The sequence below is a fragment of the Channa argus genome, chromosome 15 (assembly GCF_033026475.1).
Source record: "Channa argus isolate prfri chromosome 15, Channa argus male v1.0, whole genome shotgun sequence".
Lineage (NCBI taxonomy): Eukaryota > Metazoa > Chordata > Actinopteri > Anabantiformes > Channidae > Channa > Channa argus.
In genome coordinates this window covers 3,570,749-3,589,948 of record NC_090211.1, presented here as the reverse complement: position 1 = coordinate 3,589,948, position 19,200 = coordinate 3,570,749, and the positions used below count along the sequence as shown (strand labels likewise).

At 40.7% G+C, this 19,200-nt stretch overlaps 2 protein-coding genes across 2 annotated transcripts; one reads left to right on the top strand and one right to left on the bottom strand.

Moving 5' to 3' along the window:
• The first annotated feature begins 2,822 nt into the window (after positions 1-2,822).
• Positions 2,823-6,712, top strand: LOC137099360 (keratin, type I cytoskeletal 13-like). The gene is made up of 8 exons (XM_067476105.1): positions 2,823-3,350; positions 4,263-4,345; positions 5,031-5,187; positions 5,308-5,469; positions 5,566-5,691; positions 5,962-6,036; positions 6,124-6,263; positions 6,415-6,712. Exons 1-8 carry the CDS (start codon positions 2,892-2,894, stop codon positions 6,491-6,493), a joined length of 1,281 nt encoding a protein of 426 aa, XP_067332206.1. The 5' UTR covers positions 2,823-2,891; the 3' UTR covers positions 6,494-6,712.
• A 989-nt stretch (positions 6,713-7,701) lies between these two features.
• Positions 7,702-18,977, bottom strand: si:dkeyp-113d7.1 (uncharacterized protein LOC407709 homolog). The gene is made up of 3 exons (XM_067476100.1): positions 18,794-18,977; positions 15,737-16,481; positions 7,702-11,174 (listed from the first exon to the last, which is right to left on the bottom strand). The coding sequence occupies exons 2-3, from the start codon at positions 16,208-16,210 to the stop codon at positions 10,065-10,067; spliced, it is 1,584 nt and encodes a 527-aa protein (XP_067332201.1). The 5' UTR covers positions 16,211-16,481; positions 18,794-18,977; the 3' UTR covers positions 7,702-10,064.
• Positions 18,978-19,200: the final 223 nt, after the last annotated feature.

Here is a 19,200-nt window from a genome sequence, read left to right as displayed (position 1 = left end):
AGATTCTCTATCAGCTGCTCCTTGGTTTCTGTTGAGAGAAAATGAAAAGACAAATCTCATTGTTGTAGCTGATTGACAGATGGTTTACAGAGCTTAAGCTTCATTTGGGTCAGAGGTGTGGTCACAGTTGGGAGGTTAGAAAGCCACCAGAGCAGGGCCTGAAGGCAGCAGGCCTAAAATACTGTAGGAATCTACTCAGTATCAAAGTTTCTTTAAGCAAGACACTAAACTTAGATTGTAGATGTAATGCCGAACAGCTTTAATAGAAATCTTTTATAAAAGTGTGTTGCATGCATGAAAGCAGGTCCTTTTACTTGAGAACAGAGAGAATAGTTGGCATTTAGTTAAAACATGCAGGTATCCTGTAGTAGTGTGTGTGGAAGCTACTGATACACATACTGTAATACTGTATTCCTTCACGCATACATACAGAGTATGACTTGTAGCTTTTACCTGGAGGTATACTGTATGCAACAGTCCATATGGAAGCTATTTATAAGCTTACCTGCACATTGCATGCAAAGGTAAATCTGGCTGCAAATCAATCCTGTCACTCAGGTATAAGTCCTTTATTTGCTGCAGGGGTGAAGCTGATGCATGTGGCAGCAGATCCCTGCCCATCAATCAGAGCCATATCTTTTCATTCCTCAGATAAAAATTCTGCTGCCAGCTAAACAGATTTTACTCTTAACGTCTGAGTGATTAAGTGCAAAACTAAAAAATCAGTTGTCCATAAATCTGCTATGCATTTTTTTAAAATAAAAAAGACATTTTCTAATATTCTCTTATAAGCCACCTAAAGAAAACAACAGAGCTGAAACAAGTAGTTGACACGCACTGAACAAAAATCAACTACTCAGAAAAGTGAATAATAATAATAATAAAATAATAATAATAATAATAATAATAATAATAATAATAATAATAATAATAATAATAATAATAATAATAACAACAACAACAGTACAATCTATAATAAATGAAAGCATGACAATAATTGTAATTGCAACCCTGCATAACACATAGTTTCATAACAAACATACAAACTTTAGACAGTTGAAGCTAAAGTGGGGCCTGGACATGCAAAGACAAGACATAAGGTTAACACTCTAAATGCTTGTTATGTCCCGGACGGTATGTGACCAAATCTTGCAAAATTACTGGCATTCTCATCAGGCACAGCTGCACTTTGTGTTCGATGCTAATCATCTAATGTGAGCATGCAAATATGCTAAACGAAGACTGTGACAGGCTTCATTTTTTAACAATTCCGTTTTCTACACAGGTGGATTTGGAATTGCACTGTGCCATAAACTGGTTTTGGTGCAGTGACCAGTCCACACTACTGCAATGAAACCATTAAATAGGATGTCATCAATTATAGATAAAGAAAATCTTTTTCTATAAAAGTATTAGGGAAGTGGCCAGTGAAGATGGGTTGGCATCCAAACACTTAAACATTAGTTTGTTTTGGTCATTTTATAACCATGACAGCAATGGTTGGGTGCACCATAGTGCACAATACGAACCTACAGTTACATAGTATGATAAGAACACGCTGAACCTACTAGAATGCAGTAGCTAGTCAAAGCCAGTTAAGGGTTGATAAGAACTGATATTGGTCCATTTAATAGGGCAACTTCGAGATTTTCCACGACACACACAGGCCCAAAAGGCACTTTCCCTGTTGTGCAAAGACATGCAGTGAAACTCAAATAGGTTTTTATGAGCATCACAAACCCGCCAAATTGAGCGTTTTTACAATAACAATGTGATACTATTCAAAGATCATTTGAGAAATCTGAAACTTCTCTATGAATATTTCATGTTTAGGGGGGCAAGATTTTGGACTGGAAAAGGACTCTATAGCGCGAACGCTCAATGGATCCTAATGAAAGAAGAATTTTCTTTTTCCTAGATACGGGGCACCATGTTGTAATCCTGTATCCACACACACACAAAACACAGCTGAGAGTTCATACAACAGAAGAGAAACCTGTTGAGCTGCAGGTCACCATGGCAATACAACAAACTGAAGCTCTCTTTCTCACTCAGCCAGGGGTGTATTCCCACAACATACACCTCACTTGAAGTTTGATGCTGTCAGGTGATAGATGAGAGCTTGGTCCCAGGGGGCATTTCATTTCAGCTGCCACCATCAGCTCCACAGTGAACTCTTTGTACTGAGGCAGAACCCCCCTCAGCAAAAATAGAATATACTGCAGGTTATATAACACATATATAACATAACTCAGAGGGAGTGTTAGAAAGCAACTCACTGAGTTTACACTTACGAGGTTTTTGTATTTAAGCCCTTTCTATTTTGTGCTACACTATACTTTTATAATGGCCGTGCTTTAAAAAAAGCTGTTAAGTGGCTTTAAAATGTTCCTATAATTAAAGTCGAAAGTAAAATAAAAACCAAAATCTTAAAAAGTATGGATTGACTCAAGATAATCCAAATACTAATCGCAATTCACTGGTCTCACCAGGAGCTTGTGAAGGAATGAATGACTTTGTCTTGAGGTGGAAGAATGGGTCTAATTTCTTGCAGATTTTGTAAGTTGCAGAAAACGGGATCGTAGCAGTTTTGCAAAGTGACAGCCAAACCTTACAAGTGACTGCTTTGATAATAGGGAAGCTGTATAAAGTATAACAAGACAAAGGCATAAAGGAGTGTTAACATAATTATACCGGAGTACATCACCGGAGAAAATGTAACGGATTATGTTGCTAGGGGTGTGGACAGCAACCCAACCCCTCACCTGCAGGAGCTCAGCCCGCCTGAGCATATTTATAAGAAGCACACTGATCTGTATCCCTTCACTTCTCTCCTCTCCTACTCCCTCCACTGGAGAAGACAGGCTGAAATACACCTTCACTCCATCATCATGGCTGCAGTACTGTCCTCACGGAACTCCCTGACTGGGAGATCATTCTTCAGCAAAGGCATGAGTTCATTCAGCGTGGCAGGAGGAGGTGGTAATATTAGGGTTTCCCAGGGCAGCAGGAGCTTCTCTGCCATTGGCGGCAGTGGTTTTGGCTTTGGTGGTGGAGCAGGGTCAGGTTTCAGTGCTGGTGGAGGTTTTGGTGGTGGAGCAGGGTCAGGATTCGGAGCAGGGGCAGGATTCGGTGGAGGAGCAGGTGATGACAGCTTCATTGGCAATGAGAAGTTCACCATGCAGAACCTGAACGACCGCCTGGCCTCCTACCTGGGTAAGGTGGCAGCACTGGAGAAGGCCAACAATGAGCTGGAGCTAAAGATCAGACAGTTTGTTGAGAACAAGGTCGGACCTGCTACCAGAGACTACAGCGGCTTTTTCACCACCATTGCAGAGCTTCAGGGCAAGGTAATGAAGTGGGGCAGCATGGAAACTAGCTTCTGGTCTTTTTTTAATCATATTTGTTTAAATAGTTTTCAAAATCTAATCTCTAATTAAACGCATGTAAAAAAAAACCTGAATAAGAGACTCCCTCACGAGGAAGTAAAAAAATGTATATTTCCCATTATTTGGGTAATCAATTGGATAAAAAGCTTTATACGAGTATTTTTAATAATTATCATAAAAATTGTTTTATTCGTGACAATAAGACCCTGAGTTACAAGTTTAATAAGATAAAAGATTAAATAAGATAAATCTGGCACTGTTGGTTTCTATAAATAGCCACAATTAGATGCCAGAACAAAGTAAAAAAAAAAAGACATCTGCCACTAAAATCCCCTTTTTATTTTATCAAGACAAAGCTCAGATATTTATTCCCACTTTTCCACAAAGCAAACACAGCATTGACAAACTGAATAATGCAAAATCCCCAAAGTGCCAGGCCAGTTTATTTTTCTATTTATTCTGCTGTAGAAGGAAAAGTTATGCAGCCATGGCAGCTTTTTTCTCATGTGGGAATGAAACTAAAGAAATGAAAGACAACAAAAACAAATCATCATTTCCCTGACATTTGATAAAAATCAAGAGGGAATTCAATAATTTGAGGAAGTGAGAAGTAAAGTACAGCTATGCGTGATAGTATGAAAGTGTCACCCACACCAATTTTTATTGTTTACTATTATTAGAGTTACATTCATAATTTGCATTTCCATGCTTGGAACTTGTATAATAGAAACACAAACAACATTCTGTAATTTGCTGTTTCTGATTTGTAATCTGCTGTTCACCATGTGTCCTATTGGTTTCTCTATCAAAAGCAGGACTGGTGTTTCTTTTCTGACCTGTAATGATGTGTTTGTTGTGTATGTATGACTTCAGATCCTGGATGCCATCATCGCCAAAGGCACCGTCTTGCTGAGCATCGACAACGCGACACTGGCTCAGGATGACTTCAGAGTCAAGTCAGTCACTCCTTTTTTACCTCACTTTTTAAAAATGTTCTTTGTTGTCCTGTCTCGCTGTTCTTTCTGTTTCACCTCAACTCTTTTCTTTATTTAGTTCTTTCTTTCATAGTTCTTTTCACATGTCAAACCACAATTTATGCAGGAGCAGCTGCAGGGTTTTCCACAGCCTGCTCTTACACCAGCAAATGTTATTATTTTCAGCAGCCTCACTCTCTCTGCTGGCTGCTGTGGGAAATGCATCAAGTTGGTTTACTGTGATGACAAAGTAATAATAATAATAAGAAGAAGAAAACTGGAAATTGTTGTTGGAACATAAAACATAGGTTCAATTTAGGACCAAAAATCTTTGCGATTCGGAAACTACTAACAAAACCTGTTCTTACATTTAACTGCTTTTATCCTGTTTTGGTTTTCTTTATGCAAATGTCAATGCCTCCCTTCATCCAAATGATAAGTGATTAGTGATTCACATATTTTTACATTATGTAGGTTTTGGTTGTTGTTCAGGTGTATTGTATATTTATTGACAGGCGTTTCTCTCCTCAATAAATTGAAATGTGACATGGCAAATAACAGAAACTAAAGCTTGGGTAAAAGTACATTCTTTGAAATTTAGATGAATTAAAAAGTTGAAAATCTTTCTGACCCTGGTTTGATCTAATAATAAATCCTCTTTGTGCAGGTTTGAGAACGAGCTGACAATGCGTCAGTCGGTGGAGGCTGACATTGCCGGACTGAAGCTGCTGCTGGGAGAGCTGGGTGTGGGCAAGGCTGACTTGATCATGCAGATCGACAGCCTGAAGGACGAATTGGCATCCATAAAAAAGAACCACGAGGAGGTCTTTATGAAATCCAGAGCACCTTGCCAAGTTTCCTTATCTCTGAGGCCTACAGTTATCACTAAGCTGTCGTTCCATCATGTCACGTCCTGACTGACCTCAGCCTGTCTCCTCTTGCAGGACCTAGTGTCCGTACGTACTCAGGTGACTGGTCAAGTAAATGTGGAGGTGGATGCTGCTCCTCAGGAGGACCTCACCAAGGTCATGGAGGAGATCAGAGAACACTATGAAGCTGCTGCCTCCAAGAGTCGCAGAGACCTGGAGACCTGGTTCCAGGCCAAGGTAGAACACAAAATGTTAATTAAGTACTCTACATAACAGAAACCTCCAGTTTTTTGTGTGTGCTGTAGTGACATCCTTCTCTCCTTCTCCTTTCAGACAGAGGTCCTCAGTAAGGAGGTGGAAACCACAGAGCTCACGTTGAAATCAACAACAACTGAGGTGAAGGAGGTGAAGAGCCAGCTTCAAAGTCTGGAGATCGAGCTCCAGTCACAGCTCAGCATGGTGAGAACAGCGTCAAGATGACATGCGTGCAACTACAGTATTTCTTTCAATAATTTGTAATATCTGCTCTTCAGACTAGTGGATAATTTGTTGTAGCAAGTGGAAATCATGGTGAAATTAACAGGACTGAAAGACATGTTCATTAGACTCCAGAATTAGATACATGTTCTGTCAGTAAAAAGTACAGTACCTGCCTCTAAAATGTAGTGAAGTAGAAGCTTACATGAGGACGTCCAGTTTCTGGCCAGTGACACGTTTCTCTCTCCATAGAAAGCATCTCTTGAAGTCACTCTGGCGGACACCCAGGGCCGTTATGCAGCACAGATGAATGGATTCCAGCTTCAGGTGAGCAGGACACTCACAGGACGTCTTCGTTTGTAGCTTAATTAATGCGTTGGCGCTGACGTTGACTTTGCCTGTGTGACTGTGCAGGTGAGCAGCCTGGAAGCACAGCTGTTGCAGCTGAGGGCTGACCTGGAGAGACAGGGACAAGAGTACCAGGTGCTGCTGGACATCAAAACCAGACTGGAGAAGGAGATTGGAGAGTACAGGAGGCTGCTAGATGGAGGCGGGTAAGAAGTGATTAGTGATTCAGTCAAATATGGCAAATATCTTAGCTTGTCTTTGTCAAACACTTAGACTGGACCTAAAACTAAATACCTCAGAGAAAGTTATACCAAGAAAACTACTAGTCTCTCATGTCGTCTCGTGTCTGTCCCTCAGATCTTCAGTCTCATCCTCCTCCTCCTCCTCAACTACCACCACCACAGTCATCACAAAGGTCATCGAGGAGAAGAAATGAGACCAAACACATGTCTGTCTTACCCTGGATGGAGTCAAATCTCAATCTACTGCCTACCTGCATGTTAAATTAGGAAACGTCTCTGCAGATCAGTCACTTCACATTTATTTTCTGCTGTAACTATGTCCTGCTGTAAAAGAAGAGAGGAAGATTTACATTTACTAACACCACAACTTCTGTCTGGTGCTTCAAGGAATAAAACTCAACTAAACACAACAAGTGTCTGAATATTCCTGAGAAAAAGAGTTTAAAATGACAAACCGCAGTGTAGAAAATGCAGAAAATACAAAACTAAGCCAAAGTATGGAGCACAGATAACTGATACAAAAAAAAAAAAGGTAAAGGAGCAACCACGCATCAGTATTTGATTCAGTACCTATTGAGCATCATGCTTCAGCTAACATGATCGTTAAAAGTAGATTTTTTTTTTTGCTTTAATTTATTGACTATGGTCATGTTCAGGGCCCCAGGTGTTTACTGAAAAAGAGTCAATTTGAAATTTCATTACATACAGACATGTTTTGATGATCATTTTAAATGAAAGAATAATATTATTAATGAATGAATTTGAAACCAATGAGAAATATGTATTTCCATAGCTACACTATGCAGCTGGGAGCTCTGATTTCATGACTCATGCTAGTGGTAGCTTGAGTTGCATATTATAGGTTAAGTACCAAAACACTTCCCCTTTTTGGGGGCCTGGCAGTGTTCATGTTAATGGGATGATAAAACATTAAAACCATCTTAAACTATAATGCAGTCCAGTCAAACAATAAAACCACCTGAATAATAGATATAAAGTTGTACCAGCACCATTGTATCAACACGTGGCAAAGATAAACTAGTCTCAAGTGTATTATTAGTACTATTGTAGCATTAACGTCACATTATAAATGACCCCTGTTTGACCCCTACATTCATTTTAAAAGGTGGGCAAAGTTTTAGAACCACATCTTCTTGTGATGCATTCCAGTGGAACTCCACTTCCCACTATGGCAGCAATTATAAACAAGGAGCAGAGTAAACACAATTCTGACAATTTCACGATAACAACTTAAAAATTACAACATTGTAAAAGTAGAATTCATGGCAGAGCTGCTGCATTGGTTTGTGTTAGATTGTACCTAATAAAGATGCCAATCATTGTATAAATAAACATTAGAAAATAACACAAAATACGAAGAGACCCAGAACAGAGCAAAGTATACCATTAGTTTCTTTAATAAGTCTTTTCCAGTACAAGAAGTTGCATCACTTTTGTCTTTTTTGCTTTGATTTTTTTTAAAATAATGTCATCATATTTTTTAAAAAGAATGACATTAATTTGTACACAGTGAGCGATCTGGACAGGAGGGGGGGATATGGGAGTTGTTGGGTTCCTTTGTGCTGATGTGTTTGGTCCTATTGGAGCCCATTCAGACTGAAAACTGAGTTACTGATGTAACAATATTGGAATGATTTATAATTCTGCTACAAAACAAAGGGAATGTCAAATCAGCTGATTATCCTCGACAATAAAAAGATCACTGTGTTGTGTCTTGATTAATCAATACTGGGCAATAAAATAAAAAAAGTAAAATTACAAAAAAACTATATAAATCAGATGTTTAACAATACAGTACTCAAAAATAAGTACTCTTACACTATTGGCAAAAGATTGAAATGAACTTGGAGTTAAAACACAGTAATGCTTTCAACATATACTGAGGAATCTGAACCAGGGCCCCGTTTACCACAAAAACAATAAAAATTAAAGTCAGTGCTTGAGCATCAACAGGATTTACTGAAAAGCATAGCAGCTTCTGACAATCTCAGAAATGATTGAAGGAGGTACAGGTTCATTTTTTTTTTTTTAAACTTCATGTTTCACTGAACTTTGTATAGTTTTTGCTCACTTTTAGGTCTATAATTTCATCATAAACACTGGTGTTATCTGTTGTTTGATTTAAAATAGGTCATTTCTAAACTAATTTTACATATTTTAAGTCAAAGGACAAAAGGTGGAAGCCACATAATTCTTTACAGTGTAGTTTTTGTACGTAATAATCACATCTCTAGTGTGTTTTCACAAACCCACTAGAGCTTATATCGAGGTTTCATTTGTGCCTTACACTGAATGTACAGTGGATCAGGCAGTTCAGTCGTGGCTGTGTGTAAACCATTAAAGCATGTACTGTAGTTCAAAGGTGTTCTGCTGACATTTTTTTATGTTTTACAAGCTTAAATAAATGTTTGCAGCTCGTTAGATACCAACAGGAGCTGCTACCTGAATGTAACGTTCTTTTGTGGCCTCAGTCTCCATTATCTGTAAATGTCAATAGTTGTCTGATGATGTAACAAATGACTTGCAAAAAGCTTCTAATTTGCTATAGAGCTGCAAATTGTTTTTAAAAATGAGAATTAATTAAAATTGGACATCTTTCAGTTTCTTGATGTGTTTGTTCTACGTGATCCTTAACTGAATATATTGGAAGTTGGAAAGAAAAAGGACTGAAATAATTAAAATCAAAACAATCAAATAAAAGATAATAATTAAAGAGAATATGCTAATGAATATCTATCAAATATGAGTTGCAGCTCTACACTTTAGAGACTAAACCACTGATTGGAAACAAAATTTCAAACAATAAAAGCCACTAATAATTCACTCACTTCTCTCTCTTCAGGTTGCAACAACAATGGACAATACTGTAGTCTGGGTACAGAAGAAAGAAACTAAAAGGGCCTCAACAATAATAACAGATGTTGGTAAACTGACTTAAACTCCAACCAAAAAAATCAAATAAGGCAGAAAGTAAAAATTAAACTGCTGACTTAACTTAGGTTTCATTTTCATAATGAGTTAATCTAAGTATGACAACTTCTAAGCTTTATGATTTGTGTAATGGTAATACCTAATGCATCCTAAAGATACATATTTAAATACCCCACATTACTTTAAAGTGTATTTAGCTGATGTTAGGATACTCTAAGCAGCATGTACGCTCTGAGGTAATGCCTTGAGAACATGTGTAAAAATTGTAGCGGATTTGAAAAACACTCGACTTTTCATACAGTTACCAGTAAACGGGGTCCTGATCAGTCAGGAGCTGCTGGTCTGTTTTAGTAAAAAATAAAAACAATACAAAAAAACTAAACAACACATGAAGTAATTATACTTGGTCACTGAAGTATTTGTGCTTGTGTATCAGTAAATACTCCAAAAATAAGTACTGGTACTTGGTCCTCCGAAGAGAGATTCTACACTCACTACAGTTCAGACAGACCAGTTTAAAGATTATCTACAAGCCCCTCAGTATCACATCCACCCACACACACAGTACATAACATGTACCCACACACACACACACACACACACACACACACACACACACACACACACACACACAGACACTTGCATAAGAGCAAATCAGTCAGAGTCCACCCTGCCCACATATATAATGCAAAAGAGCACAAGAGATATGAAAATGTAAGAAAAAATTCATAAGGAAAAAAATTATATATAGTATTTATAAAAAGAGGAATAATACTTTGTTTTTCCAAGAGGTTAAAGGGTATGGGGTTTCTTTTAGCTACTGTCACTGCCCATGGTGCTGCTGCTGCTGCTGCTGGTGCTGGCAGTGTCCACTCGCTCTCGCTTGTGGATCTGCTCGTGTGCTTTGAGGTGACCTGACTGACTAAAAGACTTCCCACACTGAGGGCAGGCATATGGCCGCTCTCCTGTGTGGATCTGCTGATGAGCCTTCAGGTGTCCGAGGCGACCAAAGCTCTTTCCGCACTGCGTGCAGCCAAACGGCCGCTCGCCCGTGTGGATCTTCTCGTGGGTTTTTAACACGCCAGAGTTACTGAAAGTCTTTCCGCACTGTGAACAGGTGAATGGTTTTTCACCGGTGTGAATCTGCACGTGGTTGCGATAGCTCGTTTCCTTGGTGAAGCTCTTTCCACAGTGCTGACAGCAGTATGGCCTTTCACCTGTGTGGCTTAGCTGGTGAGCCTTTAGCTCCTTCGACTGGCTGAAGCTCTTCCCGCAGGTCACGCAGATAAAGGGCCGCTCACCAGTGTGCAGCCGCTGGTGTGATCGCAGATCGTCAGCCTTAGTGAAGCCTTTGGGGCAGTGAGCGCACACATATGGTTTTTGACCTGTGTGGATTAGCTGATGTCGTTTGAGATTTCCTGCCTGGCCGAAGCTCTTGCCACACTGCGAGCATGTGTATGGACGCTCCCCGGTGTGAATGCGTTGATGAGTTTTCAGGTTTCCAAGTGTGCTGAAGTTCTTTCCACACTGTGTGCAGGAGAAAGGTTTCTCCCCCTGCATGTTACGAGGTTTCCTTACTGTTGGGCTCTGGGTTTTGGCTGTAATGACCAGTTGCCGGTTCACTGTGCCCGTCACCTCTGAAGACGTCTTCCCGTCCTCAGCCGGCTGCAGCTCATACAGGCTGCCCCCTCCAAACTCGGGGTCCAGTTTTCCCATGCCGTCCATTAGCAGGGTATCAGGTCGAAGTTTGTTGAGTTCGGTGCGGAGCTCAGCCATGTGGATGGACTCCAAGCCGTTGTGCTGCAGGTGGGTGGACATGGTGTTGGATTCTGGATACTCACACTTTAGGGAGCTTAGCTCTGTGTAGTAACACTGTAGGTCCACATGGTGGTCAGACTTAATGTACTCCAGAGTGTCCGTCACCTGCAGCAAGGAAATGTGTAACTTAATCAGAGAAGATGCTCTGTTGTACATAACAAATTAAACAGAAAGAATAAATAATAAGAAAATTAAGAATGCTGTAAACAGGTTTTCTTCTTTTTCTTGTGCAAATACAGTCAGTAGCTACTCAACCAATATAAGATTACGGTGCCTGAAAAGGATGCTACAGCTAAAAAAACATCACTGCACCTCTTCTGCTAAGTTGCATATCACTCCCTAAGGCGAATTAGCTTTAATTACTTAAACATGCCTGAACAATTAATATGTGTCCATTTTACCCAACTGGATTTCAAGACAAAAATTTGAAAAAACTGCATGTACAGCTAATAATGTGGAGCTAATTCTTTTTTTTTTTTCCTCATTATCTCAATTATCCTTTTGAGACCCAGACCCTTCATTTGTGTCCTCTGTAGTGAACATTTGTTTTTGATCTACATCTTCTGACTTGTGTGAGCTACTGTACTCAATAGGGGACATCATGGCCTTTCCAATGATATCTCATGTGTTTGGGTAGAATGAGGGGAACTTCAGACCAAAAAAAGAGACCGCAGCAAAACACACTTTTTTCCTTGGTTCTCAGGATATTTCTGATTCTATATGCATCCAAGAAACAGCTTGTCCACAATTTTACCAAAGACGATGTCAAATTAGATATAAACACATTAAAAAATATAAAGGGATGACAATAAAAAGGAAATTCAATGGGGGGGAAAAAAAAAAAAAAAAAAAAAAAAAAAAAATCTATTTTTTTGTCCTTTCGGCTTAAAAGCCAATAATTTAACATGGACCCCCATCTCATGACCTGCTCCTTTAAAATGAAATGTAATCCTTCTTTAGTCTGCAAATGTGCCATTGAAAAAGTAGTGCAGACATTATGTATTGTTTTAGTGTTGTGAGCAGAAAGCTCTGAGTGTTCAGGTGTTAAGTACTTATTTGTTTAAAAGGATTTGCAACAGTCAGTTAATGATCTTAAGATCTGGAAACACACTAAACTCAGCAGGGGTAGATCATCCATCAGGATCAGATTCACAATGAATTTCTATACCAGGACACATCTTGGCCAAGAAATGACTTAACACAAAGGCTCAGAAGTTATAAGTGTTCATTCTGGTCAGATTTCAATAACAAATTCCTAGAGCCCCTCCGAGTATTTCCCCTAATAGACCTACAGTGCTGCTGAGAACAGTTAGCACTGGAGCTAAGAGTGGGAGTTCTATGCATGTTAGAATTATAACCTTTCAACCTTGAAAATGAGAAAATAGAATTTAAAAAGTAGAATTTATGGCAGTGCCACTGTTATTGATAAACAGATTTTTATTATATATACACGCATATACATACACACACAGTTTATTTTTTATTTTTATTTTTTTAAGTCAGCCACCGATTGTGCAAGTTCTCCTGCTTAAAATTATGACGAACGTCTGTAATTTTCATCATAGGTCCACTTCAACTGTGAGATACAATATGTGGTAAAAACATCCAGGAAATCACATTGTAAGATTTTTAAAGAATTTATTAATAAATTCCTGTGTAAAATAAGTATTTGGTCGATAACAAAAGTTCAGCTCAAGACTTTGTAATATAACCTTTGTTGACAAGGTCAAATGTTTCCTGTAGGTCAGGTTGTTACACACTGTAGCTGGTATTTTGGCCCATTCTTCCATGCAGATCTCCTCTACAGCAGTGATGTTTTGGGGCTGTCGCTGGGCAACACGGGCCTTCAACTCCCTCTACAGATTTCCTATAGGGTTGAGGTCTGGAGACTGGCTAGGCCAGTCCGGAGCCACTCCTTCGTTGCCCGGGCGGTGGGTTTGGGATCATTGTCATACTGGAAGACCCAGCCACATCTCAGCTTCCATGCTCTCGCTGATTGAAGGAGATTTTTGCTCGAAATCTCACGATACATGGCCCCATACATTCTTTCCTTAACACGGATCAGTCGTCCTGTCCCTTTGCAGAAAAACAGCCCCAAAGCATATTTCCAACCCCATGCTTCAAAGTGGGTATGGTGTTCTTGGGATGCAACTCAGCATTCTTCTTCCTCCAAACACGACGAGTTGAGTTGTTACCAAAAATGTCTATTTAGGTCTCATCTGACCACATGACATTCTCCCAATCCTCCTCTGGATCATCCACATGGTCACGGGCAAACTTTAGACGGACCTGGACACGTCTGGCACTGCAGGATTTGATTCCCTGACGGCGTAGTGTGTTACTGATGTAACCTTTGTTACTTTGGTCCCAGCTCTCTGCAGGTCATTCACCAGGTCCCCCCGTGTAGTTCTGGGATTTTTCCTCACCGTTCTCATGATCAGTTTGACCCCAGGGGATGAGATCTTGCGTGAAGCCCCTGATCAAGGGAGATTATCAATGACCTTGTATGTCTTCCATTTTCTAATAATTGCTCCCATAGTTGATTTATTCACACCGAGCTCCTTATTGTAGATTCACTCTTCCCAGCCGTGTGCAGGTCTACAATTTTGCTGCTGGTGTCCTTCGACAGCTTTTTGGTCTTGGCCATAGGGGAGTTTAGAGTCTGACTGTTTGAGGCTGTGGTCAGTTGTGTTTTATACAGACAACAAGTTCAAACAGCTGCCATTAATACAGCTAACGAGTGGAGGACAGACGAGCTTCTTTAAGAAGAGGTTACAGGTTCGTGAGAGCCACAAATTTTCATCTTAAAATCTATCTTAATCTTAAAAATCCTACAATGTGATTTCCTGGATTTTTTTCCCACATTCTGTCTCTCACAGTTGAAGTGTACCTGATGATGAAAATACAGACCTGTCATCATTTTAAGCGGGAGAACTTGCACAATCAGTGGCTGACTAAATACTTTTTTGCCCCACTGTGTGTGTGTGTGTGTGTGTGTGTGTGTGTGTGTTTTGGTCATTTTAAGAAAAGATCCAAAGTTTACAATCTGACCACACTGTTGTTATGTTTCTCTGTGTACAATGAAAGCAACTTTTAAAGAACAGCCATAGAATAGACCACAAAGAACATTTGATCCAGACATCTAAGGATGAGATAATGCTATATGCAGAGGGTTGCGCATCCTCTGCAACAATCAATGTGTTCATACTTATGTGAGCAGCATGTAGTTGCTCTCGGACACTGGACAAGTCTACAGCACCACAAAAGGAGGCTACTATAAAAGTAGCATGCAAACAAATAAGTTATTTTAAACAACATGCATGTACTGCGGGAGGTTTCGGTTTTTATGGTATTTAGAAGCATATTGTTATCGCTGCTTGTTGAATTAATGTGGAGAAGTAAGTGGTTGGACTGGGAGTTCCTCCAACCAATGAGCCAATCACTATCAAGGAGGCCCGCTAGCACAATGCAGCATTTTTTAAACATGACAGGGCAGAGCCCTACATCTAACCCTTGCAATTTACCTACATTTATCTCACTCAGAGAGGCTAATTACTGACCTGCCCCAAAACTCATTTAATTCCATCAAGGATTTCTGCCTCCTTGGTTGCCTCCCAGAAGTTGTTCTTCCTCACCCCAATTCAAAAAACATTGGGATGATGAGTAAAATGTAATAAAAATAGAATACAATGATTTGCAAGTCTAATTCTCTCTGATAGGTCTTCGCTTGGATGTTGATGTTGTACCTTACTTGTAAGTCGCTCTGGATAAAAGCATCTGCTAAATGACTAAATGTAAATGTCATCAACCCATATTTTATTCACAATAGAACATAAACAACATATCAGACATTGAAACTGATATATTTACCATAATATGGAAAATATTAGCCAATTGTGAATTTGATGGCAGCAATGTATCTAAAAAAGTTGGAACAGGGGCAACAAAAGGCTGGAAAATTGCTTCAACTCAAAAACAAATGGAGGAGCATGTGATAACTAATTAGGTTAATTGGCAACAGGTCAGTAACATGACTGGGTATAAGGAGCATTTCAGAGAGGCAGAAACTCTCAAATGTAAAAGATGGGCAGAGGTTCACCAATCTGTGAAAAAAGTCCTTCTACAAATTGTGGAACAATTTCAGAAAAATGTTTAACATAAAATGTATCGATCCCACAATCTACAGTATATATCAAAACTGGATGTGTGTGATCTACGGTCCTTCGAGCAGCACTGCATTAAAAACAGGCCTGATTCTTTACTGGACATTACTACACGACTACATTTGGTGCATACGAAAACAAAAAAAATCCAGCAACAGAGGTGCAGGACTGTTGAGCAGCTAGAATCCTGTATTAGACATGAAGACATGATGCTACACAATGGGAAACATCACTCTGTTCCAACCCATTCCCCTCCCTAGCTGTGCAGTGTCGGTCCAAGCACGGAAATTGAAACTAATGCATTTAGAAATTAAAGTTTTGCTGGAAAAGTTCTTGCTTTACTTCAGCTCTGTATTTGTAGTATATTGAAGAGTTTTGCATTTGCACTTTTTCATTATGATAAACTTGAGGAGAAGCTCTTAGTGATCAGCACTGCAAAGAAACTCAATTTATCATCTTGACAGAATGTACCTGAAGTGGGCAGGTGATGAAGTTTTCATTTACCTGGGAGATGTAGTCAAACACAGAGCTGGGCTCATAGTGGGACTTGTAGTCCAACTCTGTCACATCAGCATGGTGAAATGGGCCCAAGTGGTGGTCATCGTGGTGACCATGATGCTCAGACTTGATGTAATCGAGGCCACTGATCTCCATCTTAATCTGGTCATGGCCCAGCTCAGCTGTAGACAGTGGCTGAATCTCTGACAAGTCAACGGTCCGGATAGGCTCTAGATCTCCATCTTCTGGCTCACTCTTCACACATGGCAGCATTACTAACGGCTCAACAATCTCTGCCGCCAGCGAGCTGAGTGTGGGTGTTGGGCAATCGGAAGAGAGGAGGGCCAGAGTGGGTGTTGGAGCCGATGTGGCGGGACTCGTACAACAGTCCACCTGTAGGGATGTGTCCAAAGGGAGGGGAGGGGAGCCACACTCAGGGGGCAAGCCAAGGCTCAAACACTCAGCTTCTAAGTCTGTCATGGTGAGGGGGTGGATCTAATCCTCCTCACCTCACTCTGTTCAACCACCTGATGTATTGAGGAGGTTATTAGATCTTCCTTCTTCGCCGCTGCCTCCTCCTCCCTCACTTCTTACTCCACTCCTCCCTCTGCCAATGAGGTATCTACCTATCCTAAAAGGACAGGCTTGGAGGTAGGGAACGTATCCCTCACTGCTTCCTGAGAATCCAGCAACTGGTTGTGGAGATCAGCGAGACGAACAGCTTTACCACCCGCATCTGACTGGGACCACCCTGCAGATAGACAGGTTGAATAACAATAAGGTTTAAACATTGCATTTTATAATTATATTTTGTCAACTGACACAGCAGGTTTTAATCTTCTTGTCTGCACAACCTTCATCTTTATGTTCGCACACAATCACATTTAATGTAACGTGAAACCCCTGGTCAGTTTGTCCAGGGAAAATTCAAAGAACAGTCCTTTAAACAAGAAAAATGTCCTTAACAATGTTGTCCCAAAGACACAAAGGAGGGTGTTCAAATGTCAATTTATAGTATATAGGGTAACTAAGAACAGCAGTGAATTTGGGTCAGATTTCAGTTTAACCACAACATGTAAACACAGTAAAAATAAAACAAGCTTATTACAGTTTATTAACAGATCTTTTAACAATGTCCATACACATCACAATGTGTAGTTGCTCAAAATTCAGACACTTTTAGATCAACCAGAAACTATCATTCAACAGCCAGATCACTATTGATGTGGCCTCAAACTGCACATTTCTGTTTCCTATTCTGAAGTTTCTTTATTTGTGCTCTGTCCACACCACCGTGCTCTGCATTACTAGAGATGGCTTTACTTTGCAGCATTCAGAGTGAATATGTAAATTGACATTAACACCAATTCATTTGGGATTCAGACAATGAGGATGGGAAAATAAACAAGAGTTGCATAAATACAACGCTAATTAATCAGTTTCATGAGGAAAAATTACAACTGTCATTCATATCAAACCGTGCAGAATTTTAATCACGCAGCTAAAGTAAGTAGTCTATACCTGTTATTGTTTGATACCATAGAGACCATGTCAGCAGATAATCAATGTGAAATGGAATGAGATGGAAAAAAAGACATCCTGTAAAACAAAGTCTCCTCTTCTATCAACTATACATTCAAATGCTCAAATGTGCAGAGATAAAAATTAATGTGATTCTCCGAGAACAAGGAGACATCTCCAAGTGTCATGTTTTATCTGACCAGTCCAAAATCCATAGATTTTTAGTTTAACATGATTTCCAAGAAAAGAGCATCCTAACATTTGAGCGGCTGAAATAATAATACGTGGCTTTTGCCCATCATGGTCTACTAAAAAGAACAAGGTTTTTTATCAAATTATACGATAAACCTTTCACTGCCAGTTTATCAGACGGCAAGTGTTTAAGCCTGGCATGTAATGTTGATAAATAGCAAACTCAACTTCTAACTGCAAAGCTAAGGCTTTACACCGGCAGAGGAGGGTGGACAACATTCTTTGTTTGAAATGAAAAGTTTTTGTGCAAGAAAAATAAATCCTATCTGATTAGACAAATTAGGCATTAGCTTTTACCAACCAACTAGGGATTAGGGATAATAACTGTTGATGCTGCACGAACACTTGCACATGTAGGTACTGCAACTCTTGTAAGTGTGCTGCGGTCTTGCTGAAGTGTTCAGCGGCCTCCCTCACACACCGAAAAGTTTGGAGGCAGTCTGGCTGGTATCAGCCCTGGCAGCGGTTAACGTCAAAGTGTGTACTTTCACAAAGACAGGCCAAAAGTTTTTGAACAGTAAAACACGCACCCAGATGTCTGACCACTCCGCTCAAACTATGCTGCTCGGAGTCAAGTATAAAGTTTATCTTGGTGAGATTACCTGTCCTTTCAAACACTCAGGTGGCTTTTCAACTCGCCACGCAGCCTCTGCACATACTGAAAGAATCTAGAGGTGTTTTTCTTCTGAGGATGTCTCTGTCCCTTCACAATAACCTCACATCCTCCGCTTTGTCTGCAAGAACCTTTTGCTAAAGGATTCTTGCGCTCAGGGTGAAACCCCATAATGACAGGAGAGGAAATGCATTTAAAAACGCTTTTCTGGTATACAAAGACAGGGCAGGGTGCCATGTCTAGCTAGCTAGCAGAGCTAGCCAGTGGCCATCTTGTTTATCACACTAACGTCGCTTGCAGCCTGCTAAGCTAACTAGCAGGGCTAGCTGATGTTAGCACGGGAGAAAGTGTAGCGGGGAGGAGAGGCAGCAGAGGGGGGAGCAGCGGTAGGTTAACCTCCTCCGCGGTCTTGTGCACTTTCTGCATTTAGCACGCTGACTGGGCGCAGCGGGGAGCGGCTGTCAGCTCAAACACAAAAGGAACCAACTGTGTCCAATTATGAAATCTGTGCAGCGGCCGACGGCGACACTCGCGGTCATTATCTGTCAGAAAGCGGAGCAGCCCGTTAAAAAGACAGGAAACCGACAGAAACGAAGCGGCATCGCGCTGCAAGGGGAAAAATGGATACACCGGATTCGTGCAGGCGGCTCATAACGGTGGGGATAACGATGCGTTACCTGCGTGCGGTCCAGTTCATGGCCGGCTGTCCGTCTCGGTTCGGTACCGCAGCCCGTCACTTGTAGCTAACTCCGGCGGACCCGCCACGTCCACCTCGGCAGAACAACCCGCCGCCTCTCCTCCCTCTATCACTGACTAATTCCGCTCTCTCCTTCCTTCCCTCCCTCTCTCTCTCTCTCTCTCTCTCTCTCTCTCTCTCTCCTTCTCTTTATCCTTCCCTCCCTCCTCCCTCTCTCTCTCTCTCCTTCCCACCCTCCCTCTTGCTCACCTTCCTTCCCTCCCCTCTCTCTCTCCCTTTCTCCTTCTCTCCCTCTCTCCTTCCCACCCTCTCTCTCTCTCTCTCGCTCCCTCTTTCTCCCTCCCTCCCTCTCTCTTACCCTCCTTACCTCTCTATCTCCCTCTTACC

Bases quoted from the DNA above. Each gene is read 5' to 3' on its own strand.
- si:dkeyp-113d7.1 (XM_067476100.1), bottom strand. From the start codon at position 16,210: ATGACAGACTTAGAAGCTGAGTGTTTGAGCCTTGGCTTGCCCCCTGAG. The intron at 11,175-15,736 runs GTAAATGAAAAC...TCCTTGCTGCAG, and splicing joins TGTTTGACTACATCTCCCAG to GTGACGGACACTCTGGAGTA.
- LOC137099360 (XM_067476105.1), top strand. From the start codon at position 2,892: ATGGCTGCAGTACTGTCCTCACGGAACTCCCTGACTGGGAGATCATTC. The intron at 3,351-4,262 runs GTAATGAAGTGG...GTATGACTTCAG, and splicing joins TTGCAGAGCTTCAGGGCAAG to ATCCTGGATGCCATCATCGC. The intron at 4,346-5,030 runs GTCAGTCACTCC...CTCTTTGTGCAG, and splicing joins CAGGATGACTTCAGAGTCAA to GTTTGAGAACGAGCTGACAA.